The sequence below is a fragment of the Dendrobates tinctorius genome, unplaced genomic scaffold (assembly GCF_039654945.1).
Source record: "Dendrobates tinctorius isolate UK_male_01 unplaced genomic scaffold, ASM3965494v1 ptg000152l, whole genome shotgun sequence".
NCBI classification, from domain to species: Eukaryota; Metazoa; Chordata; class Amphibia; order Anura; family Dendrobatidae; genus Dendrobates; species Dendrobates tinctorius.
Window position 1 is genome coordinate 3,931,837 of NW_027361819.1, and position 20,302 is coordinate 3,952,138.

The 20,302-nt window shown below is 51.4% G+C and overlaps 1 protein-coding gene across 1 annotated transcript in view; it reads left to right on the forward strand.

Moving 5' to 3' along the window:
- TNFRSF12A (TNF receptor superfamily member 12A) overlaps positions 1-18,745 on the forward strand; it is a 46,719-nt gene extending 27,974 nt beyond the window's left edge. Inside the window, exons 2-5 of the mRNA XM_073547429.1 lie at positions 4,018-4,119; positions 12,127-12,261; positions 18,144-18,198; positions 18,345-18,745. Coding sequence (XP_073403530.1) covers positions 4,018-4,119; positions 12,127-12,261; positions 18,144-18,196 — 290 coding nt within the window. The 3' untranslated portion in view covers positions 18,197-18,198; positions 18,345-18,745. The remainder of the gene's footprint in view (positions 1-4,017; positions 4,120-12,126; positions 12,262-18,143; positions 18,199-18,344) is intronic.
- Positions 18,746-20,302: the final 1,557 nt, after the last annotated feature.

Sequence of the window (20,302 nt, forward strand, 5' to 3'; positions counted from 1 at the left end):
CAGACAGTGACTCTCCTGTATTCTATAGAGTCATTACACCCAGAGTGATCTATGTCACGGGTTTATTTCTGGTAATGTTGATGATTATGGCTTACAGCCAATGAGAACCCAAAAGTCATTATCTCAGGAAATTAGAATACTTTATAACACCAGCCTGAAAAGTGATTGTAAAATCTGAAATGTCGTCCTACTGAAATGTATGATCAGTAAATGCACTCAGTACTTGGTCGGGCTCCTTCTGCATCAATTACTGCATCAATGCAGCGTGGCATGGAGGCGATCAGCCTGTGGCACTGCTGAGGGGTTATGGAAGCCCAGGTCGCTTTGATAGCAGCCTTCAGCTCGTCTGCATTGTTGGGTCTGGTGTCTCTCATCTTCCTCTTGACAATACTCCATAGATTCTCTATGGGGTTAAGGTCAGGCGAGTTTGCTGCCAATCAAGCCCAGTGATACTGTTGTCTTTACATCAGGTATTGGTACTTTTGGCAGTGTGGACAGGGGCCAAGTCCTGCTGGAGAATGACATTTCCATCTCCATAAAGCTTGTTGGCAGAGGGAAGCATGAAGAGCTCTAACATGTCCTGGTAGACGGCTGCACTGACTTTGGTCTTGATAGAACACAGTGGACCTACACCCGCAGATGACATGGCTCCCCAAACCATCACTGATGGGGGAGGCTTCACACTAGACCTCCAGCAGCTTGGATTGTGGCCTCTCCACTCTTCCTCCAGAGTCTGGGACCACTGACAACAGTCCGGTTCTTCTTCTCCTTGGCCCCGGTAAGACGCTTCTGGTGTTGTCTATTGGTCATGAGTGGCTGACACAAGGAATGTGACACTTGTAGCCCATGTCCTGGAGACGTCTGTGTGTGGTGTGAAGCAATGACTCCAGCAGCAGTCCGCTCCTCGTTAATCTCCCCCACATTACTGAATGGCCTTTTCCTAACAATCCTTTCCAGGCTGCGGTTTTCCCGGTGACTTGTGCACCTTTTTCTACCACACTTTTTCCTTCCACTCCACTTTCCATTAATATTCTTGGATCCAGCGCTCTGTGAACAGCCGGCTTCTTTACCAATGACCTTTTGTGGCTTCCCCTCCTTGTGGAGGGTGTCAGTGACTGCCTTCTGGACATCGGTCAGGTCAGCAGTCTTCCCCATGATTGTGGAGCTACTGAAACAGACTAAGGGACCTTTATAAACACTTAGGAGTCTTTACAGGGGTTTATTGTTAATTATTATAATTTCCTGAGATAATGACTTCTGGGTTTTCATTGGCTGTAAGCCATAATCATCAACATTACCAGAAATAAACATGTAAAATACACTGCTCAAAAAAATAAAGGGAACACAAACAACAGAATATAACTTCAAGTAAACCAAACTTCAGTGAAATCAAACTGTCCACTTATGAAGCAACACTGATTGACCATCAATGTCACATGCTGTTGTGCAAATGGAATAGAAACACATGGTAATTATTGGCAATTATCAAGACACCCTCAATAAAGGAGTGGTTCTGCAGGTGGGGACCACAGACCACATCTCAGTACCAATGCTTTCTGGCTGATGTTTTGGGCACTTCTGAATGTTGGTTGTGCTTTCACACTCGTGGTAGCATGAGACGGACTCTACAACCCACACAAGTGGCTCAGGTAGTGCAGCTCATCCAGGATGGCACATCAATGCGAGCTGTGGCAAGAAGGTTTGCTTGTGCCTGTCAGTGTAGTGTCCAGAGGCTGGAGGCACTACAAGGAGACAAGCCAGGACACCAGGAGATGTGGAGGGCCCGTAGGAGGGCAACAACCCAGCAGCAGGACCGCTACCTCCGCCTTTGTCTCTCTCTGTTCTCTTTCTTTCTCTCTGTTCTTTCTCTCTCTCTGTTCTTTCTTTCCCATCTCTCTTTCCCATCTTTCTTTCTCTTCCCTTTCTCTGTTCTTTCTTTACCCTTTCTTTCTCTCTCTGTTCCTTCCCCTCTTTTGCTCTACCACTCTCTTCTTTCTCCTCTTTCTTTTTTCTCTCTGTTGTTTTTCTGTCCACTCTTTCTTTCTCTCTCTGTTCTTTCTTTCTCTGTTCTTTATTTATTTATTTCCCCTCTTTCTTTCTCTCTCCCTCTGTTCTTTTTTCCCCTCTTTCTTTCTTTTTCTTTCTTTCTCTGTTCGTTTTTTCTGTCCACTCTTTCTTTCTCTCTGTTCTTTCTTTCTTTCTTTCTTTCTTTCCCTTCTCTTTCTCTCTCTGTTCTTTCTTTCTTTCCCCTCTTTCTTTCTTTCTTTCTCTCTCTCTCTCTGTTCTTTCCTTCTTTCCCCTTTCTTTCTCTTTCTCTCTGTTCTTTCTTTTGCTCTGTTCTTTTTTTTCTTTCTGTCTCTTTCTTTCCCCTCTTTCTTTCTCTCTGTTCTCTCTCTCTCAGTTCTTTCCTGTCTTTCTCTCTCTCCGTTCTTTCTTTCCCCTCTTTCTTTCTCTCTTTCTGTTCTTTATTTCCCCTCTCTCTTTCTCTCTGTTCTTTCTTTCGTTCTGTTCTTTCTTTCTCTCTGTTCTTTCTCTGTCTCTGTCATTTTTTCTGTCCGCTCTTTCTTTCTCTCTCTGTTCTTTCTTTCTTTCCCCCTCTTTCTTTTTCTCTCTCTCTGTTCTTTTTTTCTGTCCACTCTTTCTTTCGCTCTGTTCTTTCTTTCTTTCCCTTCTCTTTCTCTCTCTGTTCTTTCTTTCTTTCCCTTCTCTTTCTCTCTCTGTTCTTTCTTTCTTTACCCTCTTTCTTTCTCTGTTCTTTCCTTCTTTCCCCTCTTTCTTTCTCTTTCTCTCTGCTCTATCTTTCGCTCTGTTCTTTTTTTCTCTTTCTTTCTGTTCCTTCTCTCAGTTCTTTCCTCTCTTTCTCTCTCTCTGTTCTTTCCCCTCTTTCTTTCTCTCTGTTCTTTCTTTCCCCTTTTTCTCTTTCTCTCTGTTCTTTCTTTTGCTCTGTTCTTTCTTTCCTCTCTGTTCTTTTTCTCTCTATTCTTTCTTTCCTCTCTTTCTCTCTCTGTTCTTTCTTTCTCTTTGTTCTTTCTTTCCCATCTTTCTCTCTCTGTGTGTTCTTTCTTTCTTTCCCTTCTTTCTTTCTTTCTTTCTCTCTCTGTTCTTTCTTTCTCTGTTCCTTCCCCTCTTTCTTTCTCTCTACCTCTCTGTTCTTTCTTTCTTTCTTTCCCCTTTCTTTTTCCCTCTTTTTCTCTGTTTTTTTTCTGTCCACTCTCTCTCTGTTCTTTCTTTCTTTCCCCTCTTTCTTTCTGTTTCTCTCTGTTCTTTCTTTCCCTTTCTTTCCCCTTTTTTCTCTCTCTAAGTTCTTCCTTTCTTTCTCTCTGTTCTTTCATTCTTTCTCTGTTCTTTCTTTCTCTCTTTTCTTTCTTTCTTTCTTTCTTTCTGTTCTCTCTCTCTGTTCTTTCTTTCTTTATCTCTCTCTCTGTTCTTTCTTTGTCATCTTTCTTTCATATGTACTCTACTAATCAATAGCCTCCTTCACATGAACGTGTTTTGCCACAGAGAGTGTGTCCGTGTGGATCACACACATGTCTGTGTGATCCACATGGAGACAAGTCCGTTTTTGGCCGGCACCACGGATGCCACATGGCATGAATCGTGGTATGTGTTAAAGGGGTGCCCACTGAGACTCTTTCGCCCGGGGCCCTCAAGAACCTGGAGCCGGCCCTGTCACTTTGTGTGTAATGACTCTATAGAATATAGGAGATTCACTTTCTGATGATATTCGGATGTTGTGAGCTGCTCCTGTATAGACTCCTCCATTATATCTGTGTACAGACTGAGACCGGGTCCACGTGACCATGAGATCAGCACCGGCTCCGGACGGCTATATATATCACCCGGCTACTATTACAGCAACCGCCGGGACATCATCACATATACACAGAGGCTGCAGAGCATCGCACAGTGTTTATGATACAACAGCTCCTATGGCTGCGTGGCCCCTGAACTTTGGGCCCCATCTCTCCCCCGTGTTCGGTGTCGGGCACTGCTGATGTCTCCGCTCTCTCTCTCCAGGGTCCGGCTGTGCCCCCGGGATGCAGTGGAGCAGCGACCTCGGAAAATGCAAAGACTGCAAAATCTGCGACACGTCCAGCAAGGACGACTTCTGCCAGAAATGTGAGTACCGGCTGAGATACACGAGAGCGCTGACCGTGATACTGAGACGGCTGAGATACACGAGAGCGCTGACCGTGATACTGAGAGATGGCTGAGATACACGAGAGCGCTGACCGTGATACTGGGAGATGACTGAGGTACGTGAGAGCGCTGACCGTGATACTGAGACTGCTGAGATACGCGAGAGCGCTGACTGTGATACTGAGAGATGGCTGAGATACACGAGAGCGCTGACCGTGATACTGAGAGATGGCTGAGATACGCGAGAGCGCTGACTGTGATACTGAGACGGCTGAGATACGCGAGAGCGCTGACCATGATACTGAGAGATGGCTGAGATACGCGAGAGCGCTGACCGTGATACTGAGAGATGGCTGAGATACACGAGAGCGCTGACCGTGATACTGGGAGATGACTGAGGTACGTGAGAGCGCTGACCGTGATACTGAGACGGCTGAGATACACGAGAGCGCTGACCGTGATACTGAGAGATGGCTGAGATACACGAGAGCGCTGACCGTGATACTGGGAGATGACTGAGGTACGTGAGAGCGCTGACCGTGATACTGAGACGGCTGAGATACGCAAGAGCGCTGACTGTGATACTGAGAGATGGCTGAGATACGCGAGAGCGCTGACTGTGATACTGAGACGGCTGAGATACGCGAGAGCGCTGACCATGATACTGAGAGATGGCTGAGATACGCGAGAGCGCTGACCGTGATACTGGGAGATGACTGAGATACGCGAGAGCGCTGACTGTGATACTGAGACGGCTGAGATACGCGAGAGCGCTGACCGTGATACTGAGGGATGGCTGAGATACGCGAGAGCGCTGACTGTGATACTGAGACGGCTGAGATACGCGAGAGCGCTGACCATGATACTGAGAGATGGCTGAGATACGCGAGAGCGCTGACCGTGATACTGGGAGATGACTGAGATACGCGAGAGCGCTGACTGTGATACTGAGACGGCTGAGATACGCGAGAGCGCTGACCGTGATACTGAGAGATGGTTGAGATACGCGAGAGCGCTGACTGTGATACTGAGACGGCTGAGATACGCAAGAGCGCTGACCGTGATACTGAGAGATGGCTGAGATACGCGAGAGCGCTGACCGTGATACTGAGAGATGGCTGAGATACACGAGAGCGCTGACCGTGATACTGGGAGATGACTGAGGTACGTGAGAGCGCTGACCGTGATACTGAGACTGCTGAGATACGCGAGAGCGCTGACTGTGATACTGAGAGATGGCTGAGATACACGAGAGCGCTGACCGTGATACTGAGAGATGGCTGAGATACGCGAGAGCGCTGACTGTGATACTGAGACGGCTGAGATACGCGAGAGCGCTGACCATGATACTGAGAGATGGCTGAGATACGCGAGAGCGCTGACCGTGATACTGAGAGATGGCTGAGATACACGAGAGCGCTGACCGTGATACTGGGAGATGACTGAGGTACGTGAGAGCGCTGACCGTGATACTGAGACGGCTGAGATACACGAGAGCGCTGACCGTGATACTGAGAGATGGCTGAGATACACGAGAGCGCTGACCGTGATACTGGGAGATGACTGAGGTACGTGAGAGCGCTGACCGTGATACTGAGACGGCTGAGATACGCAAGAGCGCTGACTGTGATACTGAGAGATGGCTGAGATACGCGAGAGCGCTGACTGTGATACTGAGACGGCTGAGATACGCGAGAGCGCTGACCATGATACTGAGAGATGGCTGAGATACGCGAGAGCGCTGACCGTGATACTGGGAGATGACTGAGATACGCGAGAGCGCTGACTGTGATACTGAGACGGCTGAGATACGCGAGAGCGCTGACCGTGATACTGAGGGATGGCTGAGATACGCGAGAGCGCTGACTGTGATACTGAGACGGCTGAGATACGCGAGAGCGCTGACCATGATACTGAGAGATGGCTGAGATACGCGAGAGCGCTGACCGTGATACTGGGAGATGACTGAGATACGCGAGAGCGCTGACTGTGATACTGAGACGGCTGAGATACGCGAGAGCGCTGACCGTGATACTGAGAGATGGTTGAGATACGCGAGAGCGCTGACTGTGATACTGAGACGGCTGAGATACGCAAGAGCGCTGACCGTGATACTGAGAGATGGCTGAGATACGCGAGAGCGCTGACTGTGATACTGAGAGATGGCTGAGATACGCGAGAGCGCTGACCGTGATACTGAGAGATGGCTGAGATACGCGAGAGCGCTGACTGTGATACTGAGAGATGACTGAGATACGCGAGAGCGCTGACTGTGATACTGAGACGGCTAAGATACGCAAGAGCGCTGACCGTGATACTGAGAGATGGCTGAGATACGCGAGAGCGCTGACCATGATACTGGGAGAGGACTGAGATACGCGAGAGCGCTGACCGTGATACTGTGAGATGACTGAGATACGCGAGAGCGCTGACCGTGATACTGAGAGATGGCTGAGATACGCGAGAGCGCTGACTGTGATACTAAGACGGCTGAGATACGCAAGAGCGCTGACCGTGATACTGAGAGATGGCTGAGATACGCGAGAGCGCTGACTGTGATACTGAGACGGCTGAGATACGCGAGAGCGCTGACCGTGATACTGAGAGATGGCTGAGATACGCGAGAGCGCTGACCGTGATACTGGGAGATGACTGAGATACGCGAGAGCGCTGACAGTGATACTGAGATGGCTGAGATACGCGAGAGCGCTGACCGTGATACTGAGGGATGGCTGAGATACGCGAGAGCGCTGACTGTGATACTGAGACGGCTGAGATACGCAAGAGCGCTGACCGTGATACTGAGAGATGGCTGAGATACGCGAGAGCGCTGACCGTGATACTGAGATGGCTGAGATACGCGAGAGCGTTGACCGTGATACTGAGAGATGGCTGAGATACGCGAGAGCGCTGACTGTGATACTGAGACAGCTGAGATACACGAGAGCGCTGACCGTGATACTGAGACGGCTGAGATACGCGAGAGCGCTGACCGTGATACTGGGAGATGACTGAGATACGCGAGAGCGCTGACCGTGATACTGAGAGATGGCTGAGATACGCGAGAGCGCTGACTGTGATACTGAGACGGCTGAGATACGCGAGAGCGCTGACCGTGATACTGGGAGATGACTGAGATACGCGAGAGCGCTGACTGTGATACTGGGAGATGACTGAGATACGCGAGAGCGCTGACCGTGATACTGAGAGATGGCTGAGATACGCGAGAGCGCTGACTGTGATACTGAGACGGCTGAGATACGCGAGAGCGCTGACCGTGATACAGGGAGATGACTGAGATACGCGAGAGCGCTGACTGTGATACTGAGACGGCTGAGATACGCAAGAGCGCTGACCGTGATACTGAGACGGCTGAGATACGCGAGAGCGCTGACCGTGATACTGAGAAATGGCTGAGATACGCGAGAGCGCTGACCGTGATACTGGGAGATGACTGAGATATGCGAGAGCGCTGACTGTGATACTAAGACGGCTGAGAAACGCAAGAGCGCTGACCGTGATACTGAGAGATGGCTGAGATACGCGAGAGCGCTGACTGTGATACTGAGACGGCTGAGATACGCGAGAGCGCTGACCGTGATACTGAGAGATGGCTGAGATACGCGAGAGCGCTGACCGTGATACTGGGAGATGACTGAGATAAGCGAGAGCGCTGACTGTGATACTGAGACGGCTGAGATACGCGAGAGCGCTGACCGTGATACTGAGAGATGGCTGAGATACGCGAGAGCGCTGACTGTGATACTGAGACGGCTGAGATACGCAAGAGCGCAGACTGTGATACTAAGACGGCTGAGATACGCAAGAGCGCTGACCGTGATACTGAGAGATGGCTGAGATACGCGAGAGCGCTGACTGTGATACTGAGACGGCTGAGATACGCGAGAGCGCTGACCGTGATACTGAGAGATGGCTGAGATACGCGAGAGCGCTGACCGTGATACTGGGAGATGACTGAGATGCGCGAGAGCGCTGACTGTGATACTGAGACGGCTGAGATACGCGAGAGCGCTGACCGTGATACTGAGAGATGGCTGAGATACGCGAGAGCGCTGACCGTGATACTGGGAGATGACTGAGATACCTGAGAGAGCTGACTGTGATACTGAGACGGCTGAGATACGCGAGAGCGCTGACTGTGATACTGAGACGGCTGAGATACGCGAGAGCGATGACCGTGATACTGAGAGATGGCTGAGATACGCGAGAGCGCTGACCGTGATACTGGGAGATGACTGAGATACACGAGAGCGCTGACTGTGATACTGAGACGGCTGAGATACGCAAGAGCGCTGACCGTGATACTGAGAGATGGCTGAGATACGCGAGAGCGCTGACTGTGATACTGAGACAGCTGAGATACGCAAGAGCGCTGACCGTGATACTGAGAGATGGCTGAGATACGCGAGAGCGCTGACCGTGATACTGGGAGATGACTGAGATACGCGAGAGCGCTGACTGTGATACTGAGAGATGGCTGAGATACGCGAGAGCGCTGACCGTGATACTGAGAGACGGCTGAGATACGCGAGAGCGCTGACTGTGATACTGAGAGATGGCTGAGATACACGAGAGCGCTGACTGTGATACTGAGACGGCTGAGATACGCAAGAGCACTGACTGTGATACTGAGACGGCTGAGATACGCGAGAGCGCTGACCGTGATACTGGGAGATGACTGAGATACGCGAGAGCGCTGACCGTGATACTGGGAGATGACTGAGATACGCGAGAGCGCTGACCGTGATACTGAGAGATGGCTGAGATACGCGAGAGCGCTGACTGTGATACTAAGACGGCTGAGATACGCAAGAACGCTGACCGTGATACTGAGAGATGGCTGAGATACGCAAGAGCGCTGACTGTGATACTGAGATGGCTGAGATACGCGAGAGCGCTGACCGTGATACTGGGAGATGACTGAGATACGCGAGAGCGCTGACTGTGATACTGAGACGGCTGAGATACGCGAGAGCGCTGACCGTGATACTGAGGGATGGCTGAGATACGCGAGAGCGCTGACTGTGATACTGAGACGGCTGAGATACGCAAGAGCACTGACCGTGATACTGAGAGATGGCTGAGATACGCGAGAGCGCTGACCGTGATACTGAGAGATGGCTGAGATACGCGAGAGCGCTGACCGTGATACTGAGAGATGGCTGAGATACGCGAGAGCGCTGACTGTGATACTGAGACGGCTGAGATACACGAGAGCGCTGACCGTGATGCTGAGACGGCTGAGATACGCGAGAGCGCTGACCGTGATACTGAGAGATGGCTGAGATACGCGAGAGCGCTGAATGTGATACTGAGACGGCTGAGATACGCGAGAGCGCTGACCGTGATACTGGGAGATGACTGAGATACGCGAGAGCGCTGACTGTGATACTGGGAGATGACTAAGATACGCGAGAGCGCTGACCGTGATACTGAGAGATGGCTGAGATACGCGAGAGCGCTGACTGTGATACTGAGACGGCTGAGATACGCGAGAGCGCTGACCGTGATACTGGGAGATGACTGAGATACGCGAGAGCGCTGACTGTGATACTGGGAGATGACTGAGATACGCGAGAGCGCTGACCGTGATACTGAGAGATGGCTGAGATACGCGAGAGCGCTGACTGTGATACTGAGACGGCTGAGATACGCGAGAGCGCTGACCGTGATACTGGGAGATAACTGAGATACGCGAGAGCGCTGACTGTGATACTGGGAGATGACTGAGATACACGAGAGCGCTGACCGTGATACTGAGACGGCTGAGATACGCGAGAGCGCTGACCGTGATACTGAGAGATGACTGAGATACGCGAGAGCGCTGACTGTGATACTAAGACGGCTGAGATACGCGAGAGCGCTGACTGTGATACTAAGACGGCTGAGATACGCGAGAGCGCTGACCGTGCTACTGAGAGATGGCTGAGATACGCGAGAGCGCTGACTGTGATACTGAGACGGCTGAGATACGCGAGAGTGCTGACCGTGATACTGGGAGATAACTGAGATACGCGAGAGCGCTGACTGTGATACTGAGAAGGCTGAGATACGCGAGAGCGCTGACTGTGATACTGAGAGATGGCTGAGATACGCGAGAGCGCTCACCGTGATACTGAGACGGCTGAGATACGCGAGAGCGCTGACCGTGATACTGAGAGATGGCTGAGATACGCGAGAGCGCTGACCGTGATACTGAGAGATGGCTGAGATACGCGAGAGCGCTAACCGTGATACTGAGAGACGGCTGAGATACGCGAGAGCGCTGACTGTAATACTGAGAGATGGCTGAGATACGCGAGAGCGCTGACCGTGATACTGAGACGGCTGAGATACGCGAGAGCGCTGACCGTGATACTGAGAGATGGCTGAGATATGCGAGAGCGCTGACCGTGATACTGAGAGATGGCTGAGATACGCGAGAGCGCTGACCGTGATAATGAGAGATGGCTGAGATACGCGAGAGCGCTGACTGTGATACTGGGAGATGACTGAGATACGCGAGAGCGCTGACTGTGATACTGGGAGATGACTGAGATACACGAGAGCGCTGACCGTGATACTGAGACGGCTGAGATACGCGAGAGCGCTGACCGTGATACTGAGAGATGGCTGAGATACGCGAGAGCGCTGACTGTGACACTGGGAGATGGCTGAGATACGCGAGAGCGCTGACCGTGATACTGAGAGATGACTGAGATACGCGAGAGCGCTGACTGTGATACTGGGAGATGACTGAGATACACGAGAGCGCTGACCGTGATACTGAGACGGCTGAGATACGCGAGAGCGCTGACCGTGATACTGAGAGATGGCTGAGATACGCGAGAGCGCTGACTGTGATACTAAGACGGCTGAGATACAAGAGTTCGCTGACCGTGATACTGAGAGATGACTGAGATACACGAGAGCGCTGACTGTGATACTAAGACGGCTGAGATACGCGAGAGCGCTGACTGTGATACTAAGACGGCTGAGATACACGAGAGCGCTGACCGTGATACTGAGAGATGACTGAGATACGCAAGAGCGCTGACTGTGATACTAAGACGGCTGAGATACGCGAGAGCGCTGACTGTGATACTAAGATGGCTGAGATACGCGAGAGCGCTGACCGTGCTACTGAGAGATGGCTGAGATACGCGAGAGCGCTGACCGTGATACTGGGAGATGGCTGAGATACGCGAGAGCGCTGACCGTGATACTGGGAGATGACTGAGATACACGAGAGCGCTGACCGTGATACTGAGAGATGGCTGAGGTACGCGAGAGCGCTGACTGTGATACTAAGACGGCTGAGATACGCGAGAGCGCTGACCGTGATACTGAGAGATGGCTGAGATACGCGAGAGCGCTGACTGTGATACTAAGACGGCTGAGATACACGAGAGCGCTGACCGTGATACTGAGAGATGAATGAGATACGCGAGAGCGCTGACTGTGATACTAAGACGGCTGAGATACGCGAGAGCGCTGACTGTGATACTAAGACGGCTGAGATACACGAGAGCGCTGACCGTGATACTGAGAGATGACTGAGATACGCAAGAGCGCTGACTGTGATACTAAGACGGCTGAGATACGCGACAGCGCTGACTGTGATACTAAGACGGCTGAGATACGCGAGAGCGCTGACCGTGCTACTGAGAGATGGCTGAGATACGCGAGAGCGCTGACCGTGATACTGGGTGATGGCTGAGATACGCGAGAGCGCTGACCGTGATACTGGGAGATGACTGAGATACACGAGAGCGCTGACCGTGATACTGAGAGATGTCTGAGATACGCGAGAGCGCTGACTGTGATACTAAGACGGCTGAGATACGCGAGAGCGCTGACTGTGATACTGAGAGATGGCTGAGATATTGCGAGAGCGCTTGCCATGATACTGAGATGGCTGAGATACGCGAGAGCGCTGACCGTGATCCTGAGATACAGCTGATATATTTATATCATTTCCATCAGGTGAAGACTCCGATAAGTTGGATTTCCCGTGGCTGATGGTTATTAGTGTCACCGCCGTCTCGGTCTTTTTCGTTACCCTGGTTCTCGGTCTTGCTATTTACCTGGTGCGATGTCGGCCGAAAAAGAAATTCACCAGTGAGTATCAGAAAGTCAGAATTCTCAAGTTAGGTGAAAATATCACACATAATAATCCTAGATACATGGAACAGAGGTGTAATATCCCTGCGAAGCTTCACTATGGAAAGATCCAGCAATCTGCACTGATCTGTTTCATGATATATCACACAGAGCGCCAAACCTCCTGCAGCCACCAGGGGGAGCTCCCTGTATACAGAAATACATGATAAGATCCTGTCTGCTGCCACAACTAGGGGGAGCTCGCTGTAAACAGAGATACATGATAAGAACCTGTCTGCAGCCACCACTAGGGGGAGCTCCCTGTATACAGAGATACATGATAAGATCCTGTCTGCAGTCACCACTAGGGGGAGCTCCCTGTATACAGACATTCATGATAAGATCCTGTCTGCAGTCACCACTAGGGGGAGCTCCCTGTATACAGAGATACATGATAAGATCCTGTCTGCAGCCACCACTAGGGGGAGCTCCCTGTAAACAGATACATGATAAGATCCTGTCTGCAGCCACCACTAGGGGGAGCTCCATGTATACAGAGATACATGATAAGATCCTGTCTGCAGTCACCACTAGGGGGAGCTCCCTGTATACAGAGCTACATGATAAGATCCTGTCTGCAGCCACCACTAGGGGTAGCTCCCTGTATAAAGAGATACATGATAAGATTTTGTCTGCAGATACCACTAGCTGGAGCTCCCTGTATATAGACATAGAATCATAGAATCATAGAATCGTAGAGTTGGAAGGGACCTCCTGGGCCATCTGGTCCAACCCCCTGCTCAAAGCAGGATTCGCTAAATCATCCCAGTTAGATGTCTGTCCAGCCTCTGTTTGAAGACTTCCATTGAAGGAGAACTCACCACTTCTCGTGGCAGCCTGTTCCACTCATTGATCACTCTAACTGTCAAAAAGTTTTTTCTAATATCTAATCTGTGTCTCCTCCTGATCCTGTCTGCAGCCACCACTAGGGGGAGCTCCCTGTATACAGAGATACATGATAAGATCCTGTCTGCAGCCACCACTAGGGGGAGCTCCCTGTATACAGAGATACATGATAAGATCCTTTCTGCAGCCACCACTAGGGGGAGTTCCCTGTATAAAGAGATACATGATAAGATCCTGTCTGCAGCCACCACTAGGTGGAGCTCCCTGTATACAGAGAGACATGATAAGATCCTGTCTGCAGCCACCACTAGGGGGAGCTCCCTGTATACAGAGATACATGATAAGGTCCTGTCTGCAGATACCACTAGATGGAGCTCCCTGTATACAGAGATACATGATAAGATCCTGTCTGCAGCCACCACTGGGGGGAGCTCCCTGTATACAGAGATACATGATAAGATCCTGTCTGCAGCCACCACTTGGCGGAGTTCCCTGTATAAAGAGATACATGATAAGATCCTGTCTGCAGATACCACTAGGTGGAGCTCCCTGTATACAGAGATACATGATAAGATCCTGTATGCAGTCACCACTAGGGGGAGCTCCCTGTATACAGAGATACATGAAAAGATCCTGTCTGCAGTCACCACTAGGGGGAGCTCCCTGTTTACAGAGATACATGAAAAGATCCTGTCTGCAGTCACCACTATGGGGAGCTCCCTGTATACAGAGCTACATGATAAGATCCTGTCTGCAGCCACCACCAGGAGGAGCTCCCTGTATACAGAGATACATGATAAGATTCTGTCTGCGGCCACCACTAGGGGGAGCTCCCTGTAAACAGAGATACATGATAAGATCCTGTCTGCGGTCACCACTAGGGGGAGCTCCTTGTATACAGAAATACATGATAAGATCCTGTCTGCAGCCACCACTAGGGGGAGCTTTCTGTATAGAGAGATACATGATAAGATCCTGTCTGCGGCCACCACTAGGGGAAGCTCCCTGTATAGAGAGATACATGATAAGATCCTGTCAGCAGCCACCACTAGGGGGATCTCCCTGTATACAGAGATACATGATAAGATCCTGTCTGCAGTCACCACTAGGGTGAGCTTCCTGTATACAGAGATACATGATAAGATCCTGTCTGTAGCCACCGCTAGGGGGAGCTCCCTATATACAGAGATACATAAGATCCTGTCTGCAGCCACCACTAGGGGGAGCTCCCTGTAAACAGAGATACATGATAAGATCCCATCTGCAGCCACCACTAGGGGGAGCTCCCTGGCTGCAGACAGCATCTTATTATGTATCTCTGTATACAGGGAGGTCCCCCTAGTGGTGACTGCAGACAGGATCTTATCATGCATCTCTGTATATAGGGAGCTCCCCCTAGTGGTGGCTGCTGACAGGATCTTATCATGTATCTCTGTATACAGGGAGCTCCCCCTAGTGGTGGCTGTAGACAGGATCTTATCATGTATCTCTGTATACAGGGAGCTCCCCCTAGTGGTGGCTGCAGACAGGATCTTATCATGTATCTCTGTATACATTGAGCTCCCCTTAGTGGTGGCTGCAGGCAGGATCTTATCATGTATCTCTGTATATATTGAACTCCCCCTAGTGGTGACTGCAGACAGGATCTTATCTTGTATCTCTGTATACAGGGAGCTGCCCCTAGTGGTGGCTGCCGACAGGATTTTATCATGTAACTCTGTATAAAGGAAGCTCCCCCCAGTGGTGACTGCAGACAGGATCTTATCATGTATCTCTGTATACAGGGAGCGCCCCCTAGTGGTGGCTGCAGACAGGATCCTATCTTGTGTCTCTGTGTACATGGATCTCCCCCTAGTGGTGGCTGCAGAAAGGATCCTATCATGTATTTCTGTGTACAGGGAATTCCCTCTAGTGGTGGCTGCAGACAGGATCTTATCAGGTATCTCTGTATACAGGGAGCTCCCCCTAGTGGTGACTGCAGACAGGATCTTATCATGTATCTCTGTATACAGGGAGCTCCCCCTAGTGGTGGCTGCAGACAAGATCTTATCATGTATCTCTGTATACAGGGAGCTCCCCCTAGTGGTGACTGCAGGCAGGATCTTATCATGTATCTCTGTATACAGGGAGCTTCCCCTAGTGGTGGCTGCAGACAGGATCTTATCATGTATCTCTGTATACAGGGAGCTCCCCCCAGTGGTGGCTGCAGACAGGATCTTATCATGTATCTCTGTATACCGGGAGCTCCCCCTAGTGGTGACTACAGACAGGATCTTATCATGTATCTCTGTATACAGGGAGCTCCCCCTAGTGGTGACTGCAGACAGGATCTTATTATGTATCTCTGTATACAGGATCCTATCATGTATCTCTGTATATAGGGAGCTCCCCCTAGTGGTGGCTGCAGACAGGATCCTATCATGTATCTCTGTATATAGGGAGCTCCCCCTAGTGGTGGCTGCAGACAGGATCTTATCATGTATCGATGTATACAGGGAGCTCCCCCTAGTGGTGGCTGTAGACAGGATCTTATCATGTATCTCAGTATACAGGGATCTCCCCTTATTTGTGACTGCAGACAGGATGTTATCATGTATCTTTGTATACAGGGAGCTCCCCCTAGTGGTGACTGCAGACAGGATCTTATCATGTATCTCTGTATACAGGGAGCTCCCCCTAGTGGTGACTGCAGACAGGATCTTATAATGTCTCTCTGTATACAGCGAGCGCCCCCTAGTGGTGACTGCTGACAGGATCCTATAATGTATCTCTGTATACAGGGTGCTCCCCCTAGTGGTGGCTGCAGACAGAATCTTATCATGTATCTCTGTATACAGGGAGCTTCCCCTAGTGGTGGCTGCAGACAGGATCTTATCATGTATCTCTGTTTACAGGGAGGTCCCCCTAGTGGTGGCTGCAGACAGGATCTTATCATGTAGCTCTGTGTACATGGAGCTCCCTCTAGTGGTGGCTGCAGACAGGATCTTATCATGTATCTCTGCGTACAGGGAGCTCCCCCTAGAGGTGGCTTCAAACAGGATCTTATCATGTATCTCTGTATACAGGGAGCTCCCCCTAGTGGTGGCTGCAGACAGAATCTTATCATGTATCTCTGTGTACAGGGAGCTTCCCCTAGTGGTGGCTGCAGACAGGATCTTATCATGTATCTCTGTATACAGGGAGGTCCCCCTAGTGGTGGCTGCAGACAGGATCTTATCATGTATCTCTGTATACATGGAGCTCCCTCTAGTGGTGGCTGCAGACAGGATCTTATCATGTATCTCTGTATACAGGGAGCTCCCCCTAGTGGTGGCTGCAGACAGGATCTTATCATGTATCTCTGTATACAGGGAGCTCCCCCTAGTGGTGGCTGCAGACAGGATCCTGTAATGCATCTCTGTATACAGGGAGCTCCCCCTAGTGGTGGCTGCAGACAGGATCCTATAATGTATCTCTGTATACAGGGTGCTCCCCCTAGTGGTGGCTGCAGACAGAATCTTATCATGTATCTCTGTATGCAGGGAGCTAACCCTAGTGGTGGCTGCAGACAGGATCTTATCATGTATCTCTGTATACAGGGAGGTCCCCCTAGCGGTGGCTGCAGACAGGATCTTATCATGTATCTCTGTATACATGGAGCTCCCTCTAGTGGTGGCTGCAGACAGGATCTTATCATGTATCTCTGTATACAGGGAGCTCCCCCTAGTGTTGGCTACAGACAGGATCCTGTAATGTATCTCTGTATACAGGGAGCTCCCCCTAGTGGTGGCTGCAGACAGGATCCTATAATGTATCTCTGTATACAGGGAGCTTCCCCTAGTGGTGGCTGCAGACTGGATCTTATCTTGTATCTCTGTATACAGGGAGCTCCCCCTAGTGGTGACTGCAGACAGGATCCTATCATGTATCTCTGTATACAGGGAGCTACCCCTAGTGGTGGCTGCAGACAGGATCTTATGTATCTCTGTATACAGGGAGCTCCCCCTAGTGGTGACTGCAGACAGGATCTTATCATGTATCTCTGTATACAGGGAGCGCCTCCTAGTGGTGACTGCAGAAAGGATTCTATCATGTATCTCTGTATACAGGGTGCTCCCCCTAGTGGTGGCTGCAGACAGAATCTTATCATGTATCTCTGTATACAGGGAGCTCCCCCTAGTGGTGACTGCAGACAGGATCCTATCATGTATCTCTGTATACAGGGTGCTCCCCCTAGTGGTGGCTGTAGACAGGATGTTATCATGTATCTCTGTATACAGGGAGCTCCCCCTAGTGGTGGCTGCAGACAGGATCTTATCATGTATCTCTGTATACCGGGAGCTCCCCCTAGTGGTGGATGCAGACAGGATCTTATCATGTATCTCTGTATACAGGGAGCTCCCCCTAGTGGTGACTGCAGCCAGGATCTTATCATGTATCTCTGTATACAGGGTGCTCCCCCTAGTGGTGGCTGTAGACAGGATGTTATCATGTATCTCTGTATACAGGGAGCTCCCCCTAGTGGTGGATGCAGACAGGATCTTATCATGTATCTCTGTATACAGGGAGCTCCCCCTAGTGGTGACTGCAGCCAGGATGTTATCATGTATCTCTGTATATAGGGTGCTCCCCCTAGTGGTGGCTGTAGACAGGATGTTATCATGTATCTCTGTTTACAGGGAGCTCCCCCTAGTGGTGGCTGCAGACAGGATCTTATCATGTATCTCTGTATACAGGGAGTTCCCCCTAGTGGTGGATGCAGGCATTATCTTATCATGTATCTCTGTATACAGGGAGCTCCCCCTAGTGGTAACTGTAGACAGATTATTGTGTAATAGATTTTCTATGCAGATGGTTTGGAGCTTTGTGTCAGGAGAATGAAGTTCTTAGTATTTTTTCAGTGCTGAATTTTGATATTAGACACAACATGATAATTGTGGAGCTGAGAAGATCCAGGATCCTTTTTTATGATATCAGATGCTGTGCTCTCATGTTTTGCTCTTTTTCCTTCTCAGCCCCCATAGAGGAGACCGGAGCCCACTCTGCTGAAGAACTTCTCATACACTGAAGGTGAGATGCTCTGCACATGACATTACTGTAATGACGTACAGTGTGTGACGCTCTGCACAGACTCCGTGAACCACATTGCGGTATTTTATGGATACTCTGCAGATGATGGGGGGGTCACTTACTTCTCCTTTCTCTTGATTTTCCAGGTCCCCGCAGCCGTCTGTTCCTCCTCCTGCAGAGGATGCTGCTGCGCACTGTGTATATATACATATATGTATAGCGGGTGTATATACTGTATCTATATGTATATATATATATTTCCTGCGCTGGACGCAGAGCGTTACGCTATTTTTAACCCTCGCTCGCAGGAAGAGATTTGGAGGGCTAATTGCAGAGCAGCGTCTTTCGTCCTCCCCCCTCCTGCGTCCAGCACCCCTCTATGTGCAGAAACAAGCCCCAGATCATGGTCCGCCGCCACCTACAACACATTCCACCTGGAGCAGTGGTTAAGAGCCCCGAGGATCAGGAGACGCCCCCACCTGGAGGACTCGTGTGCCCGGTCAGGGCCGCAGGGGAACCAAATAAAATGTGGAGTTTTTGTTTTGCAGCCTCTGAGTGATCTGTGTGATAAAGCTTCATGGATAACGTCCCCCTCCCCATTAGAACAACCCCCAGGGACAGGTTTATTATCTCGTCACTAGATGTCAGTAACCCCCCATGGTAAAGCAGCAGCCCCTCTATACCAGCCTCAGCCATTACCTGCATGTTCACACTGCTGCCGGGCCTAGATAAGCAGGTACGCACAGAGCATGTCAGACTAACCCCTCTCCAGGGGGCTTCTATAATACCCGTCAGTATGTCCGGTGGTCCGGGAACAGCTCGGTCTGCAGCTGCCATGAAGGTGGCATTATGTGTTATTATTGTTGATGTGATCGGTTTGTAAAGCTGCTTGAGTCAAGAAAAGCAAATACAGGAAGGGGCACAGCGACGCACCCTCTGCAACCAGGCCCAGGGGCACAGCGACGCACCCTCTGCAACCAGGCCCAGGGGCACAGCGACGCACCCTCTGCAACCAGGCCCAGGGGCACAGCGACGCACCCTCTGCAACCAGGCCCGGGGGCACAGCGACGCACCCTCTGCAACCAGGCCCGGGGGCACAGCGACGCACCCTCTGCAACCAGGCACGGGGGCACAGCGACGCACCCTCTGCAACCAGGCACGGGGGCACAGCGACGCACCCTCTGCAACCAGACACGGGGGCACAGCGACGCACCCTCTGCAACCAGGCACAGCGACACACCCTCTGCAACCATGACCAGGTACGGGGGCACAGAGACGCACCCTCAGCAACCATGACCAGGTACGGGGGCACAGCGACACACCCTCTGCAACCATGACCAGGCACGGGGGCACAGCGACACACCCTCTGCAACCAGGCCCAGGGGCACAGCGACGCACCCTCTGCAACCAGGCACAGGGGCAAGGCGTCACACTCTCTGCAACCAGGCCCAGGGGCACAGTGACGCACCCTCTGCAACCAGGCACGGGGGCACAGCGACGCACCCTCTGCAACCAGGCACAGCGACACACCCTCTGCAACCATGACCAGGTACGGGGGCACAGAGACGCACCCTCTGCAACCAGGCACAGGGGCACAGAGATGCACCCTCTGCAACCATGACCAGGCACGGGGGCACAGCGACACACCCTCTACAACCAGGCACAGCGACACACCCTCTGCAAACATGACCAGGCCTGGGGGCACAGAGACGTACCCTCTGCAACCAGGCACAGCGACACACCCTCTGCAAACATGACCAGGCCCGGGGGCACAGTAGCGCACCCTCTGCAACCATGACCAGGCCCGGGGGCACAGCGACGTACCCTCCGTGACCAGGCACGGGGGCACAGCGACGAACCCTCTGCAACCAGGCTCGGGGGCACAACGACGCACCCTCTGCAACCATGACCAGGCCCGGGGGCACAGCGACGCACCCTCTGCGACCAGGCACGGGGGCACAGCGACGCATCCTCTGCAACCAGGTTCGGGGGGCACAACGACGCACCCTCTGCAACCATGACCAGGCCCGGGGGCACAGCGACGCACCCTCTGCGACCAGGCACGGGGGCACAGCGACGCACCCTTTGCGGCCATGACCAGGCA